The sequence below is a fragment of the Python bivittatus genome, unplaced genomic scaffold, assembly GCF_059951505.1.
Source record: "Python bivittatus isolate LINGU-HERP-01145 unplaced genomic scaffold, Pbiv_v1 ctg000020_np1212, whole genome shotgun sequence".
NCBI lineage: Eukaryota > Metazoa > Chordata > Lepidosauria > Squamata > Pythonidae > Python > Python bivittatus.
The window spans coordinates 1,577,057-1,602,957 of NW_028277030.1; the positions used below are offsets into that span (position 1 = coordinate 1,577,057).

At 38.9% G+C, this 25,901-nt stretch overlaps 1 protein-coding gene across 6 annotated transcripts in view; it reads left to right on the forward strand.

Moving 5' to 3' along the window:
* MLPH (melanophilin) overlaps positions 1-25,901 on the forward strand; it is a 72,653-nt gene that overhangs the window by 23,084 nt on the left and 23,668 nt on the right. For 3 of the 6 annotated variants that reach the window (XM_088133002.1, XM_025171787.2, XM_025171774.2), the window contains exons 5-11: positions 2,733-2,771; positions 4,731-4,819; positions 7,115-7,240; positions 8,451-8,652; positions 13,899-14,056; positions 21,625-21,708; positions 22,552-22,743. In XM_088133002.1, coding sequence (XP_087989128.1) covers positions 2,733-2,771; positions 4,731-4,819; positions 7,115-7,240; positions 8,451-8,652; positions 13,899-14,056; positions 21,625-21,708; positions 22,552-22,743 — 890 coding nt within the window. The remainder of the gene's footprint in view (positions 1-2,732; positions 2,772-4,730; positions 4,820-7,114; positions 7,241-8,450; positions 8,653-13,898; positions 14,057-21,624; positions 21,709-22,551; positions 22,744-25,901) is intronic. The other 3 variants (XM_088132986.1, XM_088132995.1, XM_088132997.1) reach the window with 3 other exon arrangements.

The following is a 25,901-nucleotide window of genomic DNA, read 5'->3' on the forward strand; positions in this document are numbered from 1 at the left end:
TTATGAGTTTCCAGTATTTACCATCACCTATTTCCCCTGCTGTACGCATATAAAATCTGTTCTTTTGATTAGTAGAACTAGGAAAGTTCTCTTCTAAAGCATCACTGATGTTCTTGTCTAGCATCCTTTTTCTCAGTGACCACAGAATAAGCACCAGAAATAATACAACTGAAAATTGTATCAAAAATATATTTGATTGATAAGCAGGAGTTTCCAATCAACAACACTGCAAAGCATAAAAGTTATCACTATTATGCTATGCTTTCTTATTCAAGTGAAGCATGTTTCTGTTGTAAATATAATGACAGTCATAAGGGCTGAATGGTGCTTCAGATGCCAAGGGAAGAAAGTGCTTCAGAGAACATGGTGGTGCACATTTAACACCTTTAACAACTTTCCTCTAAATTGCACAGTAGCCCTTCATAGATGCAGCACGGTCCCAGGTTGAAGGAATTGATTATAGGTCTGTGCACTCAAAAGCGTGTTTTCGTTTGAATCCAAAGTATTGCACAGCCCAACTGACAACATATTTTAAATGTATGGTTTTAGAACTGGAAATGCCACATTGCTTTACAGATAAGCAGGGCTTAAACTGAGTTTTTTAAAAAAGATGACAGGGATATGACACTATCAGTAAGCACTATCTAGTACTATGGAGTTGGATTAGAGTCCATTTACTCTTCATATTATATACTTCACAAACACTAGAAGAATTCTGCTGGTATAGAAGCTTTAAGGATTTGTACCGTTTTTTGTTTAAGTAGCCACAAGAGAATTGTCATGCATCCCACATAGTTTTCAGTCTGTGAACCGCTGTACAAGCATTGGGGGAATATTGCATGTGGTTGTTTTCTTTCCATTTATGGCTCTTTGGAGCCAACTCAGAATTTCATTCTCTTAGTCAGAACATACTGACTTTCTGCTGTTTTCTTGGGACACACTAACCTCCAGTGTCTTTCCACTAACACGTTCTCCAGCATGGCCAAAGTTCTCCCAAGGCTACATATTTGTGTTTAGTTAACATCCTATTTCTTGTTTGTTTATCTGCTTGCTTGTTGTATTCGTCAGCTCTCATGCTGCAGGTAAGCTTCTGTGTAACGAACGTTCTCATAGTTTTTGGACACCATTTATTTTACTGTATATAGTTTTATATATCTGTGCTTCTCAGAAACTCTAACATGAATTAGAATAAAAATATAAAGAGTATTTATGATTTGGCAATACCAGTACTAGGGAAACCAACATGTCACAAAAAATAAGCTTTTGAGTTCTTTAGAATTCTTTAGTAGGCTGAATATTAAGAGATTTGGGACTACAGAAAAAAATAAAAAGTATGATCTGGAAATTGCAGATTCGAAATATTGAATCTTTTGATGGGAGGGGTGCATACATATTTTACTAACTGAATGAATGAATGAACAAATAAATAACTAAACATTACCTGGTATAGACTCTGTAAGGTTTCAAGCTAAGACAGAATATGTAAACCCATATGCAGGCATGAGGCTGCTTAAACTGGCCCACCTCCACTGTCCTGTACCTTCTCCCTCTTTTAGTCTCTGTATTAACAAGGATCAGCATTCAGGTCTAGTAAGATGCTCTACTTTAATTCACCTGAATACAGGTGGAACACTTTATGGTCAAGGTCAGAAATAGACAAGCACACAGACACCTTTCTATATGGTTGAAACTGGTGAAAAAAATTATACCTAGCCAAAAGATGGCAGTGTTGGAAAGTGTTACCACTTTCTGAAGGAAACATTAGCTGTTCTCCACCTGAGAACTAATACTTGGAAATTTTTGGTTGAGGAAGTTCAGCTAAAATTCAACATAGTATTCTGATTTGGGGTAGCTTTACAGCTGTATCTTTCATGGTATACTTCTTAAAAATGACTTCACAATAACGTTATGTAACAATTTTGAAACATTGGAATAATCGTAGAATTATTAAAGAATAGGTACTTCTTTAGTTGACTGATTGCAATAGCCTCTCAGCCTAAAGATGTGCTGCTCCTGTCCTTCCTGGAATTGCCAGTCAGCAAAACCAATAGTCGGGCCAGGGGGATTATAACTAGTTTTTTGAATAATGAATTAGTTGAGTTAGATTATTAACAAAACACCCTCTGAATTTAGCATGCTGTCTTGGTTATGAGAGAATATTGAGCAAGACAAACAAGATAAATCAGTGTTTTTCAAACTTGGCAACTTGAAGATGGGCGGACTTCAACTCCCAGAATTCTCCAGCCAGCATGCTGGCTGAGGAATTCTGAGAGTTGAAGTCCACACATTTTCAAGTTGCCAAGTTTGAAAAACTCTGAGATAAGTATATTCTGTCCTTTTGTCATTCTGATAATTTATTATGTGCATTATATTTGTGCTAAGTCAACAGGCTTTAAGAAAGGCCGGGACAATTACGTGAGAGTGTATAGGGGAGTCACCCTCATGCCAGCACAACCTTCATTATATTGGTGTAGAGACAACAATCCCTGCCCATTCACCAGTGGAATACAGTGATGCCCCTCTGATGCTCCAAGCGAGAACACTGCAGCTGTTTTGCCACATTCTTTTAACTACTTGGCTTGTAGGCCATCTTGTAGATATGCAAAAGGACTGTTACTTTCTTTTGCTTTTGTTGATTAGCTATGAACTCTGAAAGAGGTAATTAGTCTTTGATTCTATATCATGTTTACTGTAAAGTCTGATTTAAAATAGCTTAAATTCTCTTACTCTAGGTCCTCGTGGCAGAGTATATAGCTTGCCAGATGTCACCAGTAAGTTGCTTTTTTTCAAAATCATTTACAAATCCTTTAGACCCTGAAATGTTGCAGATTTCAAACATTCTTTTATGTGCATATGAAATATAAGAGAGTCCATACTGTAAGCAGGAATGCACTCATTCAAAAGAAAGAAACAGAAATGTGCGTCTGATTTTGATGGCCTGAGCAGAAGTGGGACAAAAACTGTAACATTGCCTTTGAGTTGATGATTTACATGGACACATCTGTGCAGTTTTCTTGGTATGATGCAGAAGTGGTTTGCCATTGCTTTCTTCCAAGATGTTTTTTCAATAGCTTGCTAATGCAAAACAGGAGTTTTACAGCTTTGGGGCACTCTGAAAGGGAAAACAGTGCTCTTTTAAGAAAGTAGCTTCTGCCAGGATGGGAAAGCAGTCTGAGATATTAGGCCAAAGGGGCCATTCCATTCACAACATCTGAAGTATGGAATATTGATTCCTTGATTGGGATTGCTCCATGTGTTTGTTCTTAATTTCTCACTGTGTCCATCATAAACAACTGCTCTCTAAGCGGTAATTGCACCATTACCTGTTGGTTTTGAGATCTGATTTATGTTTTATGTGGTCTTGTTTTATTTTTAATTGTTTCACCTTCCTTTCAGTTTAGTTTAAGCAAACGATTGATTTCATTTTTCTCCCGTTTTTTCTCCATTCTGCAAATTCTCTCCTTCATTAAATCTCTTCCTTTCTCTTAATCGCTCATTCCTCCCTGCCCCCAAAGCAGCCCCATCATATTATTTGGGAATCAGTTTCCTTTCTTGGAGACCCTTTCCTTTACCCAAAAACATTCTACCCATGTATCTGAAATTGGCTGCAGTAGTTTCCCATAGGAAGAACATCTGTGGTTGAAAATATGATTAAATTCTGTCCTCAAACAGCCTAGGTACAGGCACTTTCTGTTCAAATGATCAGAAGTCAGAGAAGTATAGCTCAAAATTCCTAGACATATTTCAATGAATTTTGGCAGGCCACATCCCCTCATGCATTTTAATGTGCCTGAGAAAAATCCAAGTCTATTATAAGATAAAATTTAGAGCTGTTTATGTTGTTCCGTACTTGCCAAGGGAACAAAAAAAGGCCCAATTTCTGAATCTCATTTTGGATTTAGGCAGTGTCTCAGAGTAGACTGCCCCCAGTTGAACCGTGATCAAATTGAGGCAAGCCTCTGAATGGAATCCTATGGTCTGTCTGTAGTTCTATAAAGTTCACACACATTCACCAGAAGTGGTCAGGGAGTTACAGATACAATCACTCTGACCTTAAGGGATGTCATGTTTCTTTCTCCTGGTAAGGTGCAACATTAACATGGTTAATTTTAGGTGATAAGGTGCAACATTAACATTTAACATTAAATACAGTCCATAAACAGTCATTCTCTAATATAACCAGTGGCCATGGATATCATGTATCAATAGTATCATCATGAGATGTCAAGGGCCTCTTTGTGGGTAGAGTTTAATGAATACTCACAAGATGTGGTGCAACCCAGAAAGCCTCTTATGATGATTATAGTGGTCTGGCTAATATATATGGAAGAAGGTGGTATCTCAGGTATCCTGCCTTCCAAGTTGCTTAGACTCCTCAACCTAACTAGCCAGCAGCAAGGACAGTTCTTTCAACAGTGGCATTAAATGAGAATAGCTAGGCACATACATTTTTCACTAGCTGTAGCTTGCAGAGTAATTGTAAGAAAGCCCTGCATGGGCCAGATTACAGTAACTGAGAAGTGAAGTTACCAGTGGGGATGAAGATACAGCAATATCAGTTTCTAAATCAACTAAATCAGTGAAATGAGGATGGCAGCAGTTGAACCTGATATCTTCTGGAATGTAAAACCTGTGGTCTGCCGCTGAGCTGTAGCCCCTCTCCAGTTGTATGGTAGGTATCTGATCAACATATGATGGTTTGCATATATGTATGTGTCTTTCTTATCCAGGTGGTTATCACCTGTACAGGAATGATGAGAGTGAGGAGGGGGAGACCAGTGATGATATAGATGGAGCAGAAGCTGAACATTATGCCAGGGTAAGGATAATTCAGGCACCTTTTTTCCATGCATGTTTTACATAATATGGGGCTTATATAATGATTTCTCCCTGTCCTTTGGTCCGTCCTTCTTTCTCTCTCTCTCTCTCTCTCTCTCAGGAAAGGTGCTTCTTCTACTGTAGCTTTCTGACACTAATCTCTTTTGCTTTTGAGCAGTTTAAACAGAGCCCTAGTGACTTGGATATACTTCCAGAAATCTGAATTGTCAGGGAAGGATTCTAATTTCCACTCTTTTTCTTTCTGTCATTAATAAAAGTAAGTCTCCACGTTGGGCTCAACTCCTGGTGATTTCGTGCCCATGCCCATGTCCATGTCCATGAGATTGTCTTAGCAACAATATGGAGGTGCTTTTCTATTGCCTTCTTTCAGTCTAGATTTGATTTCTGAGTCTAGTTTACAGCCCTGTTATTCCCTGGTAGTCTCACATCCAGATATTAACAAGACTTCTCCCAACTTAATCTTTGATTCCAGACAAGATCGGCCAGGTAGAAACACCTGTGGAGGCCTGATGAAGATGATGAATATTCTGGCTTTCTGCACAGAAGGCATTAGAGCTACTAAAATATAAAGAAAATAATTAAGCATTTTGCCATTCTATAAATTGCTGAGACTAAGTGTGCAAAAGCCTGCCATGTTATTAAATTCCTGATCTCTGTTGAGTGAATCTTTGTACCTAATCACAATAACATGGCCTCTCCCAGATAAATGGGTGATAAAATTGCAGATAAGTCAATGAGAGTAGGAAAATATTGCATTAATGGTATTGTTCTGAAGACCCCTTGTCCTCTAGAGTCACTTTTCATTATAGCAACACTAATTTTAAAAATGGTTCTTGCAAAGTTGGCTAGAAGCTAACAAATCATAAAAATTGTTGGACTGGACAAGATATTTAAGAGAAGACTTTAAGAGATAAATTATCTTTAAAAGTTATTTAAGAGAATATCTTTGCTCTTCCCCCCATACCCTATATACTCATAAGTGTCACAGAGAACTCTGGCCTGTCCATATGAATTTTTATGTGGCAGAAGCTAAGAAAACTGGACCTGTCATAGCAAGATGAGACATTCTTAGCAAACTTACAGATGTGAGGCCCTCTGGTAGCTGAAGTAAGCAAATTAAGTTTTTTTAATGAGAATGCCCACCTCTGGGACCCCATCAGGTGACAATCCTGTAAGGATATGGAGGGAGGTGGCCATATTTGATCTGGTTGAATAGGTAAATAAATACAGAAAAAGGCAGTCTAGACCCATGTAAGGGCCATAACAGTGATAACCAGTACCTTGAATCACCCCAGAAATCAACAGGTAACCAGTGAATCTCCCAAAGCAGTAGGGCCATCTGAGACTGTCTGAATCTGGACCACTCATTCTGTACCAGATGTAACTTCGAGATGTTCTTCAAGGGGAGCTCCATGTACAGTTTGTTACATTCGTTCAGTAGGAGGTGACTGGAGCAAGAGTGACTGTAAGTGGGCCATGTGGATATAGGAAAGGTTGCAGTTAGTGCACAAGATGTGCAAAAGCCCTTCTAGCCATGAGTGCCATCTTCTCCTCAACCAGGAGTATGAGTATTATGAGCCATTTCTGAGTGGGGGAATAGGATCCTGTTCAGAATTAAAGATGGAATTTCCCTTCAGCCAAAAACCCAAAGCCACTCGTTTGTAGGGCTTCAGTCAAAGGCTTTTCCTGTCCATTCGGACCCTAACAGCCTCCAGGCACTGGGTCAGTGCTTCTACCTCATCAACTGTTTGGCCTGGACAAGGTGCATAACTGAGTATTGTCAGCAAATTGATAAGATCATACTCCGTGCCAGTAGACCTCACTCTCTGGCTTCATATAGATGTTAAAAAGGTGTGGAGAAAGGAGAGATCAAAGTAGAAGTCTTAAGGTAGGCCTCTCCCACCATCACAAACTGAAGCTGACCCTTCAGGAAGAAGGAGAACAACTGCAAAACAGTACCTTCCAACTCCAGGTCCTTGGATACAGTCCATAAGGATACCACAGTCAGTGATATCAAAAGCCACTGGGAGATCAGAGAGGGTTTCCACTTCCCCAATCCTGGTCTCTCTGAAGGTCATCTACAAGCATGAGCAGTCCAGTTTCTGTGCTGTATTCTGGCCTGAACCCTGATTGCCAAGGGCTGGACATCATCAGACAAATGGCATTGTGCTGCCTACCCTCAGGAGGGATGCTATCCTTTATTGAAGATCGTGTGAAATCCAGTCCTTTGTATTTGCAATGACATTTGGAATCTTTCACTTTTGTGCTTTCTAAGATGCGCAAGACAAAGCGCCTACTTTCTGTCCATCCCTTTGATTTTGAAACTGACTCAGAATATTCTGCCCAATCTCGCCGTCAATCTGTGCAGCTTTCTTCGGGTCCTGGGAAAGAAGGCTTTCAGGTATTAGGGATCTTCTGGTGGTGGTGGTGGTGGTGGGAATTTTTGATTCTTTTTCTTTCAGTTTCTTCTCCATTCATTGACCTTCGCTAGTCCGATGTGTAGCCTAAGAATTTTTAATCTGAGAAATATACTGTATTAAAACTAAAGCTGTTGAAAATGTATGAGATGTCTGGGGCTCTTGGCTTTTTTTTTTTTTTTTACAATCAAAATGGCCCACGCACTCAGCAATGTCGGTCTCTTGGCAGAAGCTGTATCTTCTTCACAGCACCTCCTGGAATGACCATTGGGTAAAAAAACTTGATTAGATTTATATCCATACCTCCCTTCTATGAATCAGTGATATGGCAGACTTTAATTCTTACAGAAAGTGGAAATAAAGCTTGGTAGAATTAAGTTAGCACATACTCTTAACCCTCCATTTTTGAGTGCACATTTCATGAACAATATAGGAGTTAAGCATTCATTCATGCCTAATTCCTGCTGACGTACATAGGTCAGTGAGTGGGCTTTCATTCTGCATCAGAGGAAATGTTGGGAAGTACTCATTCGACTCGAGGAAAACTTCCCTTGCTGGAATTTATTACAAGGCAGCAAAGTCAGATAACCAGAAATATCTTGCTCATTTCTCATAGGATCATAGACATGTAAATTTCTGGAAAAACATTTAACATGTCTGTTCCTTTTTTTTTTTTTTTGCTTCTTTTTTATTCTTCACAAATATGGTACCAGGAATTAAGTATTACAATTGCATAAAATTCTGAGAAAAAGAAAAGCTTAGCCATCTATGATTTAGGCCAAGTAATTGTTTTTAGACCCTTTCATGATGTAAGAACATAACTTGGGTTTGGGGCTTCTTATGTCAGAGCTTGCTGCCTTTGGCCTCTTGGATGGGTTCAGTTCTGCTATAGTTTCAGAGTGTATGTAGACCAGGGTGGAATTTCTGTCATATATAAGAAATGTGGCTTGAGAGCAGGCTCTTTCAGCTTTTAAAGTAATCCTTACCAATTTCAGTGAATTTGCCCAGGTCTATGCCCAGTGAAAATGCATTCATACATTTTTGGCCCACGAGGCTTATTACACCACAACTGATTAAAGTTAGATTATAATGCCCTTGGATTTAAGAAGTTGTTGGAAAAGAAAAGTCCTTAGTGTGCAAATGAGAGAACATACAGCCTGCTTATTAATACTGAGCAATGACCCTTGTTCTTAGAGCACTGAAGATTTTCCAAATGGCGAGGAAGCCTCTTTGCAGAAGGACTCAATGGTAGCTGAAGCAGACTTGGCTGCTGCCTTCCATCATATCTTGCAAGAGCAGGGACGGCACACATCTCTTCCAGAACAGGAATTCAGCACAGAAGTCCAGTTTGCAGGCAACCCGCATACCAAAAACCTGGAAAGAATCCCGAAGGCTGGTAGGTGCTTCCGGCATTAGAGGCAGTCTTAAATGCAGCTTCTAAGGAAATGTTTACTTAACAATGTGTCTTGTATTCTCAGGACAACTGAAGGGTTACAGGTCAGACTTGCAAAAATGTATCATCTTCTGTTTACATGCAAAGATCTTATATTTCATTCATTATTCAGGGAAAGAACAGATGTCCCAGCAAACCATTAACAGTTTCCTTCAGAACCTTTCCAGCAAAATAAAAACTGGCATATAACTGACTAATTGAACAGTTTTAAAATTCCAGATACTTCTTAATTAGAATTTATTATCTATTATGTCAGAACAATTGGCTAAAACAGAAGACAGAAGGCGTTTCTTCAAGACTCAGAAGTGGTTTATGATGGAGCTGAGAAATAGCAAATAGAAAGATGCAAGATGCTAAAAGGGTGAACTAAATAGAGGAAAAATACAAACACAACTCTCAAGAGAGATTCACACATATAATGTATATCATATGCATATATATGAAAGAACATTTGGTTTCAAAACTCCAATTATAAGTGATCCATTTAGTCCAATTATAAGTGATCCATTTAGTTGCCAGTTTACTGCATAATTCGACCTCAATAATTTATGGAAGGGAAATAAATTAACTACCTACAGCCAGTCAACTGCAGCTCTTCACGTCACAACTAATATTGCCACTCAGTCTCTTTTAGCCTAACCTATTTCCCAGGGTTGTGGTTGGAGGGACAGATAGGAAGAGCGAATGTTATATATGCCACCTTGAGCTCCTGGACAGAATTTAAATCTAAATCCTGAATGTAAAAAAAATTAAGCTAATCCAATCCAAAAAAGAATTTGAATGTTCTGTGTGTGAAGAAGGAATTCAAATCCTTCTTCCCTGGCTGAGGGACACTTGCTGCCCAATTTTGAGTTTCCCTGTGTGCTGTTAGCACTCCTAGCTCTGTTCAGGGGGTCCAGATCTTCAGAAATGATGAGCTTGCTACCAGTTCTGTTCCTGGCAACAATTCTGCAACTTGCAGGATAGCTGTCTGAAGTTGGGAAAATTCTCTTCCCCGGTTTTCCAGGTTTCAGCAGGCTTTCCTGCTGAAAAGAGTCTCGCTCAGCCCCTTGCGCTTTTAACTGCAAGTGGGAAATGGATGCCTGAATAGCATACTAATGTACATCCAAGTGCATGACAAAGGCAGAGGGTGAAAAATAATTTGCTTGCATAGACTTACATTGTTGGTTTCATGTGCTACATCCTAGAATGGGACAGAAATATTTTATTTTCACATTGATGACTGCAGCACAGAGTTTTAGGGGATTACATTTTCTGTGAAATGTTGTGTACAATGGATTACAATCTAGTTACGTTTCAAGTCTTTGCTGCATCAGAGGGTTCAGTGCTATAAATATCTAGGAAATGAAATTATCAGAAACTAAGTTATCCCTAATGTTGTTTCTCGTAACAAGGTGACAAACACTGGGAAGCGCGTGAGCAGTGATCAGCCATCTGCTTTTCCTCAGGTTGCAAATAATGTATTTTTAATTTGCTGTAGGTTTTGTCATCCTGCAGGTGATTCGGATGACTGAGATGATGAAAACTAGCTACAAACCAGGGTTAGGAAACAGCTCCAGAACTTCTGACTTTCTAACAAAAGCTTTCCAGTTTAGTTACAGAGATTGTAAAGATATTTGCAGTTACTTGTATGGAGGTGCAGTGTTTGGAGACCCAGGCACAGATTGCTAGGATGGTTCACGTCAATCTGCTCTAAACTGCTGCCTCGTATCGTAGGATATTTGAGAAGCAGAACAGGGAAGGAAGAAGCGGCAGCTCTAAAGTTGGGCATGTGGTTTGCGTGCTGCATAGAACTGATGTTGCCCCTTGTGCCTTCTGCACCTACCTTAGATGGGCCAGGGATCAAGCTCAGTAAAAGACAGCTTCATATATTCAAAATCTCCTTAAGACTGGAGATGTGTCCTTAATTGCATGGTACTTTAAGATTCATGCTTTCAGACATGCCAAATAAATAAATCACCGCAGAGTCCCCTGTGAATACAGTTAAGCATAAATGGCCTTTCAGAATTCTCCATCAAGTTTATAGGCACAGAAAGGAGGTGGAGGATTGCTCCAAATTTCTTCTGGGAAAGAAGCTCTTGAGTGCAGAATTCTGTTAATGGTGAAAATGTCATGGGTGCGGAAACTGTTTGCTTATGATTTCTTCCCTTTGAATGTCATTGAAGCATGGGAAGCTGGGAAACCTGCAGACAAATAAAAAGAGATGATTATACAATAAAAGGTAGGATATTCACATACACACAAACACCTTGGCCACCCTCTGATTAAATAACAACCCCAGATTCCACCCAGGAATATTTCTCTAAAACTTTCTTCTTTTTTTTCAAAGAATTTCTGAAGCAAATTCTTTTGGATTATGCTAAATAAGTACTGGTAGGGGAAAATTCAGATTTTTTTTTTTACTACTCCAGAGAGTGGGAAAAAACCCCCTGCTTTTTCATATCCTTTGTGATATCCATAATAACTTACTTGCACAGGGAAGAAATTATCCATCAGCAACTGTTACTGTTGTTTTGGAACCTATTGTTATGCCAAACTTGGGGCTGGGTCTGTTTTAAGTACAAACTCTTCCCTTACTCAGCCAACACACAGTGTACCTGTCAGTTCCTCCTGCCTTCTTGGAATCCCCCTCTTAAGTATCTTACATTTACTGTGGTTTTGTCAGGCAGCCCATATGCCATTACTTTAACCTCTGAATAAATTATCGGTTGGGCTACCTATATTTACCACTGATATCCATCAGTGGACCACACTCTGAAATTGCCTTTTTGGGTTACCCCATTTGACAGCTGGGCTTATCAGTCACTTCTTCCTTCCATGAGTATCTCCTCCCAAACATATTGCATTTATTTGATCTACATCTCTGTTCTTTTTTTCATTCTCTCAAACACAGCCATGCTGCAAGCCTGCAGAACATACCCCTTTGAACTGTCTGCATAAAATTTAAGAATCACACCAAATTTAATTATTTGTTGCTTAACTTAGCTGATTAACAAATAACAATATTGAGCATTTGAAGTTTGGGAAATAATTGCAAAGCTAGTGTCTTAAGGGAAGAAAAAGGAAAAGGGGAGGAGAGAGGGAGGAAGGGCACAAGGAAAAGTCTCAAAAGGTGTTTCTGAGTGGTAGGAGTTTCTGCATTCTAATCTTAGGTTCTCACTGTTGGCAATATCTCAGTCTCTCAGAGGCAGGGTCAGGTAGAAAAGAGGTGCTAAGGAAAGTGGGAACCAGTGGGGATAGCTTATGTCTTCTTCCTGTCCCTTTCCAAGCACCTGCCCTTTTCTAATTTAGCTGCCCAATACCTATTTCAAACTGGTTTCTCTCACTAGTCCTCTAGCTCTCTTCTCCATACGTAGAGTAACCTTTTGTCTTACTCGTTCAAAACTCATCCCTTTCCTATCTGTGCAGGTCATCTTTTTCTGACTCTGCAGTCATTTCTCATTTAGCAATTTCTTGCTTGATTTAGTTTGTGGTTAACTAGTATTCTGTTCTATACCTGCAAAATCTAAAGAAGGAAGAGGGGGTCAAGAAAATCCAGGGGCCTTATGTAAAATTACTGCATGTCAAAACAAAAAAAGATTTAGTGCTTCTGGCATTGCTTCTTTAGCTGTATATATCTCTATTATCCGCCATTTAATCTGCTTTCTTTGCTGACTTTTCCATTGCATTTATGCAATAAATACCTCCTTTGGTTTGGTCCTTAGAGGAACGACATCATTAACAATTCTTTAGATTACCCTGTCCCAACTTGTAGCATGCTATTCTGATCCAGCCCCCAAGTTTATTAATTTGGAAGAATGGTGTCTTCTTGACTTAATCACCATGTGCCCAGTCAAAAAATCTAATCTGAAAACTAGCTACAGATCAAGGAAGTAGATCTTGCTCTGCCTGTCATATTCATTTCCATTACCCAGTGTTGCCATTAATATTCGTGCCGACACTTAATTTAGAATTTGCGGGACAGATACCAAAGAATGAGAACACTAAGGGAGATGCCAGAACAGTAATAAATCTTGCAAAAAGGCTTATTAAGAAATCCCCCCTGAACATACTTAAGCATCAGAAGAATATGACCCCAGACAGCTGGGTGAGCCCAAATGGCAGGGAAGGGTTCTGGAACACAACCCACGAGGAAGCTGGGAAAAAGGGGCAAATCTTATAGACCTTTTTCCCCACTCCCCCGCCCTTTGGCATCTTCACCTCAGTTCTGGGATAACTAGCAAGGAGAGGAAGAGAGTACAAGAGAGTAAGCAGGCACACGATAGGGAATACACATTGAAAGAAATACACCTTAGTTCCCCTGTTTGCTGGCTGCTTAGGAGGCAGAGAAAGCCTTTAGGGTGATAGTGATTAGGGTCTTGCCAATTTCAGATGGCTTGTGAGGGTGCTAATCAACCAATTAAGGTCCCAGAGCTGAGCTTGTTAACCTGCCCTTAGCACCTTTTAAGGATGTGCTGGGCTGGGAAGAAAAGTGGTTGAGGAAGAGATCGCTTGTTTAAGCATCTCCCTCCTCTGCAAGGGGGGGAATTCTCTGAAGGGAGGAAAGGGAAAAAAATACAAAAATACAGGTCAGGCAGTCAGGCAACTCCAATCATACTCCTTTCACCAGTTCCTGACAGGAAATAGTCTTGCAAATTTTAGAACATTGCCTTTATTAATTATACTACAGTTTAAATTTATAGCTCAAAGCATATTTCTCTCCAGTCTCAGCATCTGTAATGGGTAAAAAGATTTTTTCTAAATTGCTTTATTTTTTTTATTTTTTAATGTGCCTTCAAGTAAGTGTTCACTCCTGGCAACTGCCTGGTCCAAGTCCCTGCAGTTTTCTTGGCAAGATTTTTGGACGTGGTTTGCTCTTGCCTCCTTCCTACGGCTGAGAAAGAGGGACTGGCCTGAAGTCACCCAGCTGGCTTTGTGTTTGATAGGCACCAAATATAATTTTCTCTTAATCTGCACCATACTTTGAGTTGTCCCTGTTGAAAAAAAAACAAACCTGAATCTCAAAGGGGTTACAATACCAGTTCAAGATAATTTTACGATATGGTATCTTAAAGTGCTTTGTCGATTTTTCCCCATTGTCCTCATTCCCCTCTTTTGCCTTAAATTCTTATGAAACAGAAAATGTTACTTGTGAATCAGGAATTATTGATATGATCCTCAAGTTATCCAACCCTCTTCTGTTCCCAAAGGCAGCCCATGGGATGTGCAGTCCCAACTCTCAGCTGAGCTGGACACTTCTGGTGAAAATGAAAAAGGGGCTCAAGAAAACTTTATTTATCTGCCACAATACACAAAACGCAGGAGCCAAGCATCATCGCAGAAAAACGTAGATCACTCTGGAAATCAGGTAAATTAGATATAGTGTACCGTCCTACCTATGTGTCAGATTTCTCTCTTTTACAAAGTTTGTTATAGAAACTATGCTACAACTCATTACATCAAAATGAAAGTACACCGAAGAACACCAAAGAAAAACACCCAGGTTAAAAAGCTAGGGAATAATAAAACAAAACACAGATGGCAGTAGAACAGATGAATATGAGATGCATGAAGAAACTTATTTTTGCTCTTCTGATTACACTAAGCCCACAACAAATTGTAAATAGCCCTTAAAAACTTGGGAGTATTGAACCCATCCCTTCAGCATATTAAAAAATTTAAATGCTAACCAGGAAGCAGCAGTTAGAAGGAAGTGTGGAAGAACTAATTGGTTCAAAGCTGGAAAAGGAGTGGATGAGATTGTATCCTCTATCCTGTTTAGTTTATATGCAGAACATACCTTGAGAAATGCTGGACTAGAAGAAACAGAAGTTGGAATTAAAATTGGAAAAAAGATTAACAACTTCAGATATGCTGATGAAATATTTTGGTGGCTGGAAATGGGAAAGATTTGAGGAACCTTTGTTGAAGGTGAAAGACAAGAGCACAAAAGCCAGTCTGATGCTCAGTATTAAAAAGAAAACCAACTTTGTCAACTAAGAGTGCCAGCTCAATGCAAATACTTGTAAAAGTAGTGGAAGTAGTAACAAATTTTATTTAACTGCATTCAAAAATCCAAAGGGAACATAACTGTAATCATGAAATAAAGTGATATCTACTGTATTTCTTGTTAGAAAGGTTGGAGAAATCTAGACAAAATAATGTGTAAAGATATTACAGTGCCAACAAAGATATGTATTACCATGATTGTTTTCTAAGCATGCTTGTTCAGTGATGTAGTTGTAAAGTGCAACTGTATCGCTTAGTGACGGCAATCTCTGCAGCCCCAGTTGCCGTCGTTAACCAAATCCCACAATTGTTAGGCAAGACAACTTCCTGCCGGCGTCCCACAACCAAAGTCAGTGGGGAAGTGGGCAGGAAGTTGCAAGTCCCAGGCCAGCAGGCAGGTAAGTGACTGCTGCTGGGCGGTGGAGGGAGTGAGGGGTGCGGGGGAGGGTCACCAAGGGTGCAAGGGAGGGTCGTGGAAGGTGTGAGGGGTGTACAAGAGGTGCGGATCAGGGAGGGTGCGCAAGGGTGAGCAAGAGTGCGAGGGAGGTGTGGCGAGGGTCAGGGAGGGTGCAAGGGGGCGCGTGAGTGGCCAGCACAGCACAAGCACAAAGGGGCTGGAGGTGGGTGTGTACTTGCAACCTTCCCTGCCGGCTTCCCCATTGACTTTCTGGGGAAGCCGGCAGGGAAGGTTGCAAATGGCAATCGCGTGTTTTAATGGTTTTAATTGTTGAGGTGGCTCGCTGCCTAGAGTCACTTGGATTGAGATGAGCAGCTATAGAAATTGCATAAATAAAGAAAACTGGTCATAAGTGTGAACCAGCTGCCAAGTGTCCAGATCACGATCACGTGACACAGGGTTGCTGGGATGGCCAGAACTCCGAGGACCAGTTTTAACCACAATTTGTTCAGCGCCATCGTAACTTCGAGAGGTCACTAAATGAATGGTCGTAGGTTGAGGGCTACCTGTACAAAAATTCATTAATTAATTGGTTGACTAAAGCCCAGGCCATTGTTCAGGGATAGTCCTAACAGAAAGCATGTTTCTCAGCCTCATAAAGAATTAAATAATTTCTGGTGCTTCTGTTTATCACTCAGATGACAAAACCTTTATATGTTCAAAGACAAAGAATGCAGTTCATAGATTGAAATGGGGCTACAGGCTATTAAATGTTTCATCAGTCTACCGTTAATCTCATTCTTTTGTATTCAGTCTTTTGTTGGATTTTAATGACAACACATATCTACATTGTAATTAATCTGCAAGGAAACAGAACTTAGATTTAATTGATCAATAAAGCTACAAGCGTATATCTAATATTATTTTATTGAAACTGCAGGAGATAATCTGTTTTCATTCTTCCAACTAGAAATAAGAAGTTCAACATGCAGATTATGTTTATAAGCTAACTTTTAGAGTCAATATACATTTTAAGACAATACTATGTCAGTGCCATGGAACCAATGCAACTCATATTTTCCATTGTTATTTTCCACTGTAAAATTAGATTTACAAGTCAGTTCTGTAATGAACAGTACCAGTGTAATATTATACAATATTCATTCATTTGTCCACGCATGAATTGTAGCTTGTATATCTTAAGATTTCTTTGTTATTTCTATATTTCACTATCCCAAAGCAATCTGTAGTGACAGCCATGCTTGCCGGAGAATTCTGAGAGTTACACACAACTGGAAAGTGCCCTGATTGGGAAAGGCAGCTCTTGCTATCTACCTATCCCATGACAGGTGAATATTTACTCTCAAACTGGAATTCGCATATTCAGGGTTCAGAAAGGCAATGAAGTGTGGGATCTTAAGGCAGCTACATTCTTGAAAATTTTTCATCTGGTCTCCAACCACCCTTAAGGGGGAGAGGTTGTGGAGAAGGTTGGACTGCAGCTTCAGAGGGTCCTGTAGGAAACAGATTATCTGGACCCTTTTCAGTCAAATTTCAGGCTGGAATATAGCAATGAGGGAACAATGTTTCCTCTTGTGGATAGTCTCTGGCAGGTTCAGGATGGATTAGGCAACTCTCCTGGTCCTTCTTAACCTCTTATTTGATCATGCTATCCTTCTGGACTGATTTGGGGGTTTGGGAGTAGAGACGCTGTTTCTCGGTGGTTCTCCTATCTCCAATATCCGGTTGTATATTCTAACTCCTAGCTGATAAAGTGATGCTATGGAAGTGATTTCTCAGTGCCTGGAGGCTGTTAGTGTCTGGATGGGAAGAAATAGCTTAAGCTCAACCCTAGCAAGACTGAGTGATTTTGGGTTTATGGATTGGCGGTGCCTGGAGATTTTCGATTTGTGGTCCTCAGTCCATTTAGTTCTCTTTTTCCATTTTAGTCCTCAACTTCCTATACAGAATCAGTATAGGAATAAATATTTAGCAGTTCTTGCAAAAAGAGTAAGTAGTAGCCTTGATCAGGGGGGCTTTTACACAAACTCATTTCATGCAGTGGTTGCATCCTTTACTGGATTGGCAGACCTTACTTATGGTTACTTATGCTTCAGTCATCTTGTCCTTGGATGTAAAATGCTTTACATGGGATTGCTCTTGGAGACCACTCAGAAGTTACAGCTGGTCCAGAATGTAACTGCACAAACAGTTAAGGGTGTACCCCAATATGCTAAGTAACACTTTTATTCCCCAAGGTACACTAGTTACCGGTGGGTTTCCAGGTGCAGTTCAAGGGGCTAGTTATCATTTATGAAGTTCTACATGGCTCTGAGCTTGGTTATCTATGGGATCACCTTTCTCCTGTTGCCTCTGCCCATCCTATAAGATCTGGCAGGATAATCAGTGCCATCTTGTGAGATCCTGGAGGCGTGTCTTTTCTGTCACCACTCCTGCCCTCTGGAATGCCATTCTCCCAGAGGTTTGTCAACCCCATCCTGCTCTGCTTTAGACAGTGATTGAAAATTTGGCTTTTCAAAAAGGACATGAGCTGAGGTATTTTGTAATTCTGCCAAGTCATGACTGGTGAGGGATGGCTGAAATAGTTTTTATGTGCTTTCCCATAGCTCTCATTTCTATACCTTTTTCATTTTGACTGTTCTATTGAGTTTTTAATATAAGTAGCCTTGACTCTTTCTGATTTGGAACCATACAAGTCAAATAAATAAATCAATATACAGAGATAGGTGAAAAAGGGCAATTTCTAACTCTTCATCTATTCTGGAACTAATAGCTCTTTGGGTTACTTGTAGGAATACATATGAGAACATACAAATTCCATCTTTGTTCTTTGGTCCTAAAAACACCAAAGAACATTTTAGTTTCATTTTGCTTTCATCCTTTTCTTTTTTCCCAAGTTTCCATGGATTTTGATAGAAATTTTCATTTTGTAAAAGCCATTAATTCTACAACTTTTTGTAGTTTTCTTTATGTGGCCTGCTATGGGGAGAGCATCTTGAATAGGAACATGATTTTGGACTAGAAAATTGGAACATCTTGAAAAAAATCTTTCCTTTCCCACTCCCAGTTACAGTACGGCTAGCCCACAGAGACTGGTCATTAATCACCCACATGTTTTAACTTAGTCATATTAGGGAATTCATTTTTCCCAGGAAAAGAAAAGAAAATATATTATGTCTCTTTACGCAGAAATATGTAGCAACTTTGGTTTATAGTTTTTTAAATAGTAATTTTAATGAAAAGTTACAATTAAAAAGATAAAAACTAAAACTAAAAAAAAGAGAATAAAAAGAAAAAATAGGAAGTGCAGAAATGAAAAAATAGAAAAATAGAAAAGAAAGAAAAATAAGAATGAAGAAAAAGAAATGAAATATATAAAGAAATGACTGCCCCCTTCATCGCAACAAGTTCAAACAATTTTAGTAGCTTATCACCTTCTCTTAAAATACAACAAATAATCCCTTCTTCCCATATCCCATCTCTTATCTATAAACAAATCCTTAAAGCCTTGTCGTTCAGTCCTGATCAGCAAAAGTTCATTAAGGGTTACCAAAGATAATAACATATCTTTTAACCTTGATCAGATAAACCAACTTTACATTCCTTCCTTTTCCTTTTAGCAATCTTGATCTTTAGTCCCTTCAAATAATATCCTAGAACTTGATTTCTTTTCATTTTTTCTTTGTCCCTTCTCACAAAATTCTTCAAAGCTTTAGTAAGTCTCTTTTGTAAATCCAATATAGGAAAATTATCCAGGTCACTCTCTTGGTTTCTTATTTGTATATCCCTTTTAATTATTAAGACATCAGCCAGTTTCTTTTGTATGTCCAGCGTAGCATCTTCTTCCATATCATTCTTGTAACCTGTCATTTTTAAATCCACTTTCAGATCAGTCTCAATCTTGTCAGGTAAAACCTGTTCCTCTTTTGTAACATCTTTGAAACACTCTTTATAGAGGCAGACACTCTTAACTCCCAGGGTCATCGTTTAAAAATATCCTTCAACATGTCCAGTGTTAAAATATTTTGCTCCATTCCATACTAGTAAGTCAAATTTAAGTGTTGTTCTCCTGTGATTGTAATCTTTAGTTCCTTCTGGTTCCTTCTAGTGTCCAGCCTTAAAAGTCTCATCCTATCATGTTTTTTGTAAGAGAATTCCAAACAAAAGCATTTTCCTTTTTTTTAAAATAAACTTTATTAAATTTCAATAAAGAATAAAATATAAGAAAGTTAAGAGAAAGAAAAAAATAGAAAAGAAATCAGAAAAGAAATACAAGAAAAAAAATAGGAAGAGGAAAAAAGAGACAACTTCCAACTTTCTTTGATACAGGCATAGATGTATTTTCCCATGGGAAGGTTTCTTATAATTTATTCCAAAATCTTATATCAAATCCATCTGGACCTTTAGTCTGTTTATAACTTTCCAAAATCAAATTTCTAATCACCCTTTTGCTGTTTATTCCAAAAGAAAAAAAATAAGTCCTTAAACTTGTATTTAAAACTTCTTTCGCTAAGGAAACTCACCCGGTGCTGTAAAATGTATTGATCCAAAGGTTCCTAATAGCTGAAAAACAGTTAACAAGCAATTTCCAAAAGTGATTAGAAAAGGAAATATGCGAACCCAGTGTCCTTAAGGTCACTGACCATGGTTTTAGCAAGATGGCTATTCCTTTGTCTCCCAAAACTCTAAACCCACCGGAGACCGCTGTCTTGCGGTCTCCTTGCAAGGAGCAACTGTCTGGAGCACTTGTGAGCGATCTCAAGTCCTTTCATTGTCCAAAGAAGAATTATGAAGAGCTGGTCTACTTGCTAGCTTTTCATTCCGCCACAGTCATCAGTTCCGCAGTTCTCCATTTCTTCCCTGGAACTCAAGAAATATGAAGCAACTTTAGGAAAAAAAGATGTTGAATCAGCAACAATAGCAAATCATGTTTTAATAAAAATTGAGCAACAACTTTCATAATTTAAATTGTCTTTTATTCTGTGGCCCAAAGATCTCCTGGGATTAGTTATCATATATTTTAATCATTACTTGGTTAAAACTGCCAACTGAATGAGAACATGTTTTTGATATGAACATCATTGCACTGGAGTATGAAAAGTTCTAAGATGGAACTTATAGTATAAAGTATATAACCTTTTTCATGCATTTATTTGAGCAGTTTATCTGTGATACAAATGACAGTGGAGAAAGTGCTTCATTCAGAATCAAGCTTCCATTATATACTTATTGTACCTCATAATTTAGATTTATGAGGAAAGAACCAATCTTGTTTTAGCTGTAGAGATATAGATGCTAAAATCTAATGAATTGGGTTGAGATAAGGATATAATCCAATTATTCCTGCTCATAAGTTGCTTAGTCCTTACAACGTTATTAGTGTTTAGGTGCATGTAACCATATTATTCCCCGTGTTTATCATCTAGCTAAAGCACCAAAGGCAATTTTGCACTCCAGATGTTCATCAGGGCCCCTTGACCTATTCAAAGCTTTCCAGATTGAAGTGAAAGTAGAGCCTAGGAACTGATTTGTGCATGGTTTCAATTAGAGATGTATCCAGAACAGAATTTCAGTCTCATAGGAAATTCAGCTATGTACAAAACTTAACTTTTGCTCCAAGGAAGAGTCAGAGATATAGAGAATATCTGTCAGAATATAAGAAATGAATTCTGTATAAAAAGTTCATTGTATTTCAATACAGATAACAAACATTCATCTGATTTTTATCCAGCCTAATAGAATCCATCAATTGGGTAAATGGTAGATTTCCAGGGAACTGTTGCTTCAGATCTTCATAGCTCATACATCATGGGAGACTTGTAATTGCATTACTGAGTATCTTGTCCCTCAAAAAGAAATAATAATTCCTGATGTTATTGATAACTTTTATGACATAGTGTCATTCTGGGCATGTTCCCCTCACCACGGCAGAATTGTTCCATTTCTCCAGCTATCACTGTCTGACTTCTCCAAACCAGGAGAGAGGAAAAGATGCAGCTGGTCATAAAAGACAACATAACTATATGAGGAAATCTCCTTCCTAATTCATGTTTGATTTTAGTGTACAAATAAGTAGCCTTAACGCATGCTGCCAGTAGTGTCAGCTAAATATCAAAAGTTGTTTATTGCTGTTTGTAAAAGCAGGGCTTAGATACAAAGCTGCCTCACTTGGCAGGTGAGCATGTTATTTCTATCCTGCAAAGGAAAGGTCTTGATTCAGAGGTCATGTACAAAAAACAATACGGGAAGTACAGTTAAAGATGTATATTCAGTATATGCAGCCTTCCTCCTTGATAGTTATCTAATGGTCGCATTCTGATATTGTTAATTATTATGTATAGTATTCCAACATTTTCCAAAAACTTTCCTTTCTGTTCAGTAAGATCCTGAACTTTGGTCCATCAAGGTTATGAGAGCTAGTATTTCTTTGTATTTATTTCTCCTTTAACTGCTTAGAAAAATTGTGGTGGTGGGCTCTGTCCTTTGCTATCTTCTTTCTTTTCTCTTAGATATTTGAACTGAACAGACGCATCTCTCTTATTGAATGGGTGCTCAGCCGCCTTGAGGAAAAGATCCTAGTTCAGTCTGAGAAGGTAAAATCAAGAACAGAGGGTGATATGTATGTCCAGGTTGCCATTTATTCAGCTCTGCTCAGTAAGCCTGATCTAACTATAAGGCTGTTCAGACATTCTGGGCTACTCTCAAAGAGACCTTGATGCCACGGTGCTCTCCATTCCTAGCCGTGCTTTAGCACCTTGCCCGTCTTCTGACTTTCAGCCCAGAGCATTCAGGGGGCTAGAGAGTTTTATTGGTAAGTACATCAGAGACCCGGATGGAGGGTCCCATGATAGCGGGGCAGGATTTGGTCCAGGTCCTTGCTGCAGTTTGGCTTAATTGGCGCAGAAGCCTCATGGCAATTGCCTGGTTCCATCTTCCTCTGAGGAGTCCCACGGCCAACATTCCTCAGTACTGCTCCCAAGCCTAACCAATTGTTATGAAGCATTTGGGAGTTCATTTTTAAACTGGAAAAATAAGATGTTTTTATTGTATAAATAGAACACATCACCAGGGGGTAGAGGCAAGAGGTTCCAAGTGTAAAGAAATATTTAACCCGCTGAGACTTTCCACCTCAGTAGGGATCTTTCATTCAAAGTAGAAGAAAGAGAAATGCATTACTAGTTCATCATTGTGTCATTTTTCCTATTCATTGGAATAGCTATCTCAGTATTTCATGTCGTTAAGACAGTAAGTTCAAAACAGTCATGGGGAATTCACTTACAGTAAATTGATTAGTTAATTCCTACCGGATGCTGAGGTTTAGGTTTTCTTAATCCTGTGTTAAAAAGGTACACATGTATTTACCCACTGATGTCTGTAAACTTAGAATCAGCAAATTAGAACATAGGGTTGAGTATTGCTTGCTTTTATTTTGCTAGCCCCTGGCTATTGAATCCCACATTGATCATAGCGCAGAAGAGAAGGAACTGAAGAGAAAATTAGAAGAATTAGCAAGTAACATAACTGAAAAAGCTGTATCTTCTGATGAAGAAAATACCGGAAAGAAGACTGAAGAATCCAAACCAGAAATGAGCTCATCCAATGATGACCTTCCTCCTGATGCTAAAAAGGTATTGTCTTCTGTTGCATGTGGTGGTCTTTACCCTCCTTTCACCAAAGCTCTGTTCAGGCATCCACCATACAATGTGCCCTACTTCCCTGTAAAAGCCAATTTTGACACCTCTTCAACAGAGACATCCATGTGTTCAGTGAGGGTTTGTGGACCAAAAAAGCACGAAGACTTCCACGCAAGGGAAGGGTGCTGTCGGAATTTGAAAAGATGTATGGCTGTATTTATGTGAAGGTCTTTTCGATGCAGAGAGCCTTGCTGAACGTGGGGCTCTCTTTGTAGGTTAGATCTCACAAGCATGACTTTGGGGTGTAGGCCTCATCCCCAGTATGCATATAGTTTATGTGAAGCCTTTCTGTAATGCCTGAATCAAGCTTTTCACACATTTGAGTTTATGTGTTTTGCTTGAAAAGTAACCAGCTTGCTTTGATTGTGTAATTCAGCTAACTCTGGCAATCTGAGTGTGGATTACTTACGATGTCACTAATAATAACTAGAAAATATCCATTTTATTTTAATCACCATGTGTACAATATAGTTTGTAAATCCAGTTCTTGGGTTCCATTAATAAATAACAAACAAAATGTAACATTGGGAGATCCATGATAAATTCTCCTGCTGTTTGTTTTGTAAAATTTGATAGCAGTCAGGAGCACTTGGGATGTGTTGTCAGTTGTTCCCCTTTGCTATTTTAGTAGTGAAATTGCTCATTCATTGCAGTCCAAGAGTGGAACTTCAAAACACACTTCTTTGAACCCAGTGGACTTTCTTCTGAGTCAAAATGAACAGGGTTGTGTAAGATTAAAGTAATAGTGGATTTATAGTAAAGCTTCTCCAGCATAATTTTAGAAATGCTAATCGATTAGCCTTGCCTAACCCATTAACCAAGATTTGCCAAAGAAACATTATTTACTGTTATGACTTCAAGCAGGGATTTATGAGGTATTTCCATCTCTGATTCCATGAGTCTGTGGACATGCCTTGGTAATTTGGGCAGATCTATTTCTGATTACAGTAGAATCAAATTTAATTGTAGGATGGAAGAACTTGTGCATCTTTACTGCTTCCTAGCCCTTCAATGGATGCTCTTCTTTTTGAAGTAATCTGTTAACACAAAGAGAAGTTTGCATGCATGTACCTTTTGAGTTCTAACGGCTTTTTCTCCCTGTTGCTGATGTTCTTAATGAACAGCTTTAGCATGTAGAAATTGGTCTTGACTTAGGCTACCTGCCTCCATCTGGGAAAGGCTATTCTCTGACCTGCCCAGTAGGTAGAAGCATTTTTCTTCCACGAGATATTTTATATTGCGCATCTATCTTATGGCAAGATGGTAAGAGGTTTGTTGGGTTTTTAGTACATAGGTCTTAGAAGATAAAGAGGTCCTGCTGCACAGCATTCACATCATTGATGCATTCCAGCTCTTGGAGCTCTTGAAGTAGTGGGAAGGGGGAAAATATGTCAGATAATCTAAACTGCTAATCTGAATTTAGTTCAGAGGTTTTGGTGAACTCTTCAGCTCATCTGTCCTATTTCTGAATGACAGAGGTGGTTAACAGGTCTGTCTGTACCAGCAATTCATTAATACTCTCTTCAGCTTCTCTCTGTTTTGTCTTACGCTCAAGATTATGGCCATTCTTGTCAAGTATGCAACATTCATTCATTCATTCCATTTATATAGCCGCCCATCTCACATTCATGATGTAACATTGCTCCATGTTAACTTAAAATTTTGAAAACTTTTGTGTGGCTATTTTATTGTTACTTTCTGCATCTTCCCTTAGTTCATTAATCATGCTTTATTCCTATTGCAGTTGTAGACTGATGTGAATATGGACAGTGAAAGAGAAAAGGCAATTATTTTTGGAGCATTGAACAAAAAGTCACAACTATGCTAGCAGTTAAGGCTTTCAGCAGTGACTGTTACAGCCTTTATATTTCCTCAGTGCTTACAGTCTTACAACAGACACAGATTTCAACAATTTATTACCCTTGATCATTCATCCCTGTAGAGGCTCTGCACATTGCAAAAGCAAGATGGACTTCATCATCTGTATCTTTGTTTCTGTCTCCTACAAAGGACTTTGTTTGTGAATGGGTGGGCTGCAGTCCTGAAATGTGTGTTCCATGAGAACTAGATACTAAAATGTTCTGAAGAATAGATATAGACTGCTCTAGCCCTCCTGAATTCATCCAGAACCTCATGACATGGAAAGAAGGCAAAGCAGCCAGAAAACAGTGGTTGAGCAAAGCTCATCAAGCTATTCATGACGATACTGAATGCATTGTTAAACTACTGCTGATTGACTACATTACAAAATAATACAGGGAAGCCTAGCGGCGGTTATATAGAGCAAAGCAGATTCTAAAACATGATTTTTTAAAAAATATCAGCAAACTAAATGAACATGAAAGTGAAGGTGGTATACTTCGATTAGGATGCTCTGATTTGAATTCCCCTGTTTGAAGATACCTTGATTTTATTTTACTGGCATTCCTTCAGTAAGTGCTTATATTCCATTTCCTGTAGTTTGGTTTTCATTGCTTTGTGGAGGTATCAATTTGTTCATGTATCGGTGTCTCATTGTGAACCTTAGCTCTCCCACTTGCCTCTTCAGCACAGAGACTGCAACCCAAAGGAAAAGATGTGAGAGTAGCAGAAGGGTCCAGACAACCCTTGGACAATGGTGAAAAATGCTACACTTTCCAACTCTAGACAGAAAAACTTGTAATCTTCACAGCTATATGTCTAACATATTAGAATGTTGAGTTCTGTGAATGTATGTACACAAATATAGAAGAGTATCTCCTCTCTAGCTCCAGGATTATGCTAATCCCCATGGCCATCATACTGTTCTATTATGCCCTGACATAACAATCTTTGTGCATTTTATTTATGTGGCATTTCCCAACCTTCTGCCTTGGTCTGGTGACCAGCTGTGTTCAGCCACCCTCCTGACCATTTCCCTGTTCTTACCATCTTTCCATTCCTACTAGAAAGTCCTAAGAGCAAGAGGTCAGCAGCATTGCCAGCTTACCCAAATTATTAGAAACACAAATTCACTAATACTGGCTACTATTATTGTACAGAGTACCAATAAATAGTGCCTTCCAGGATGTGAGACAGTTACTTTGAAAATGTTACAGAGCTAGCAGAGGATG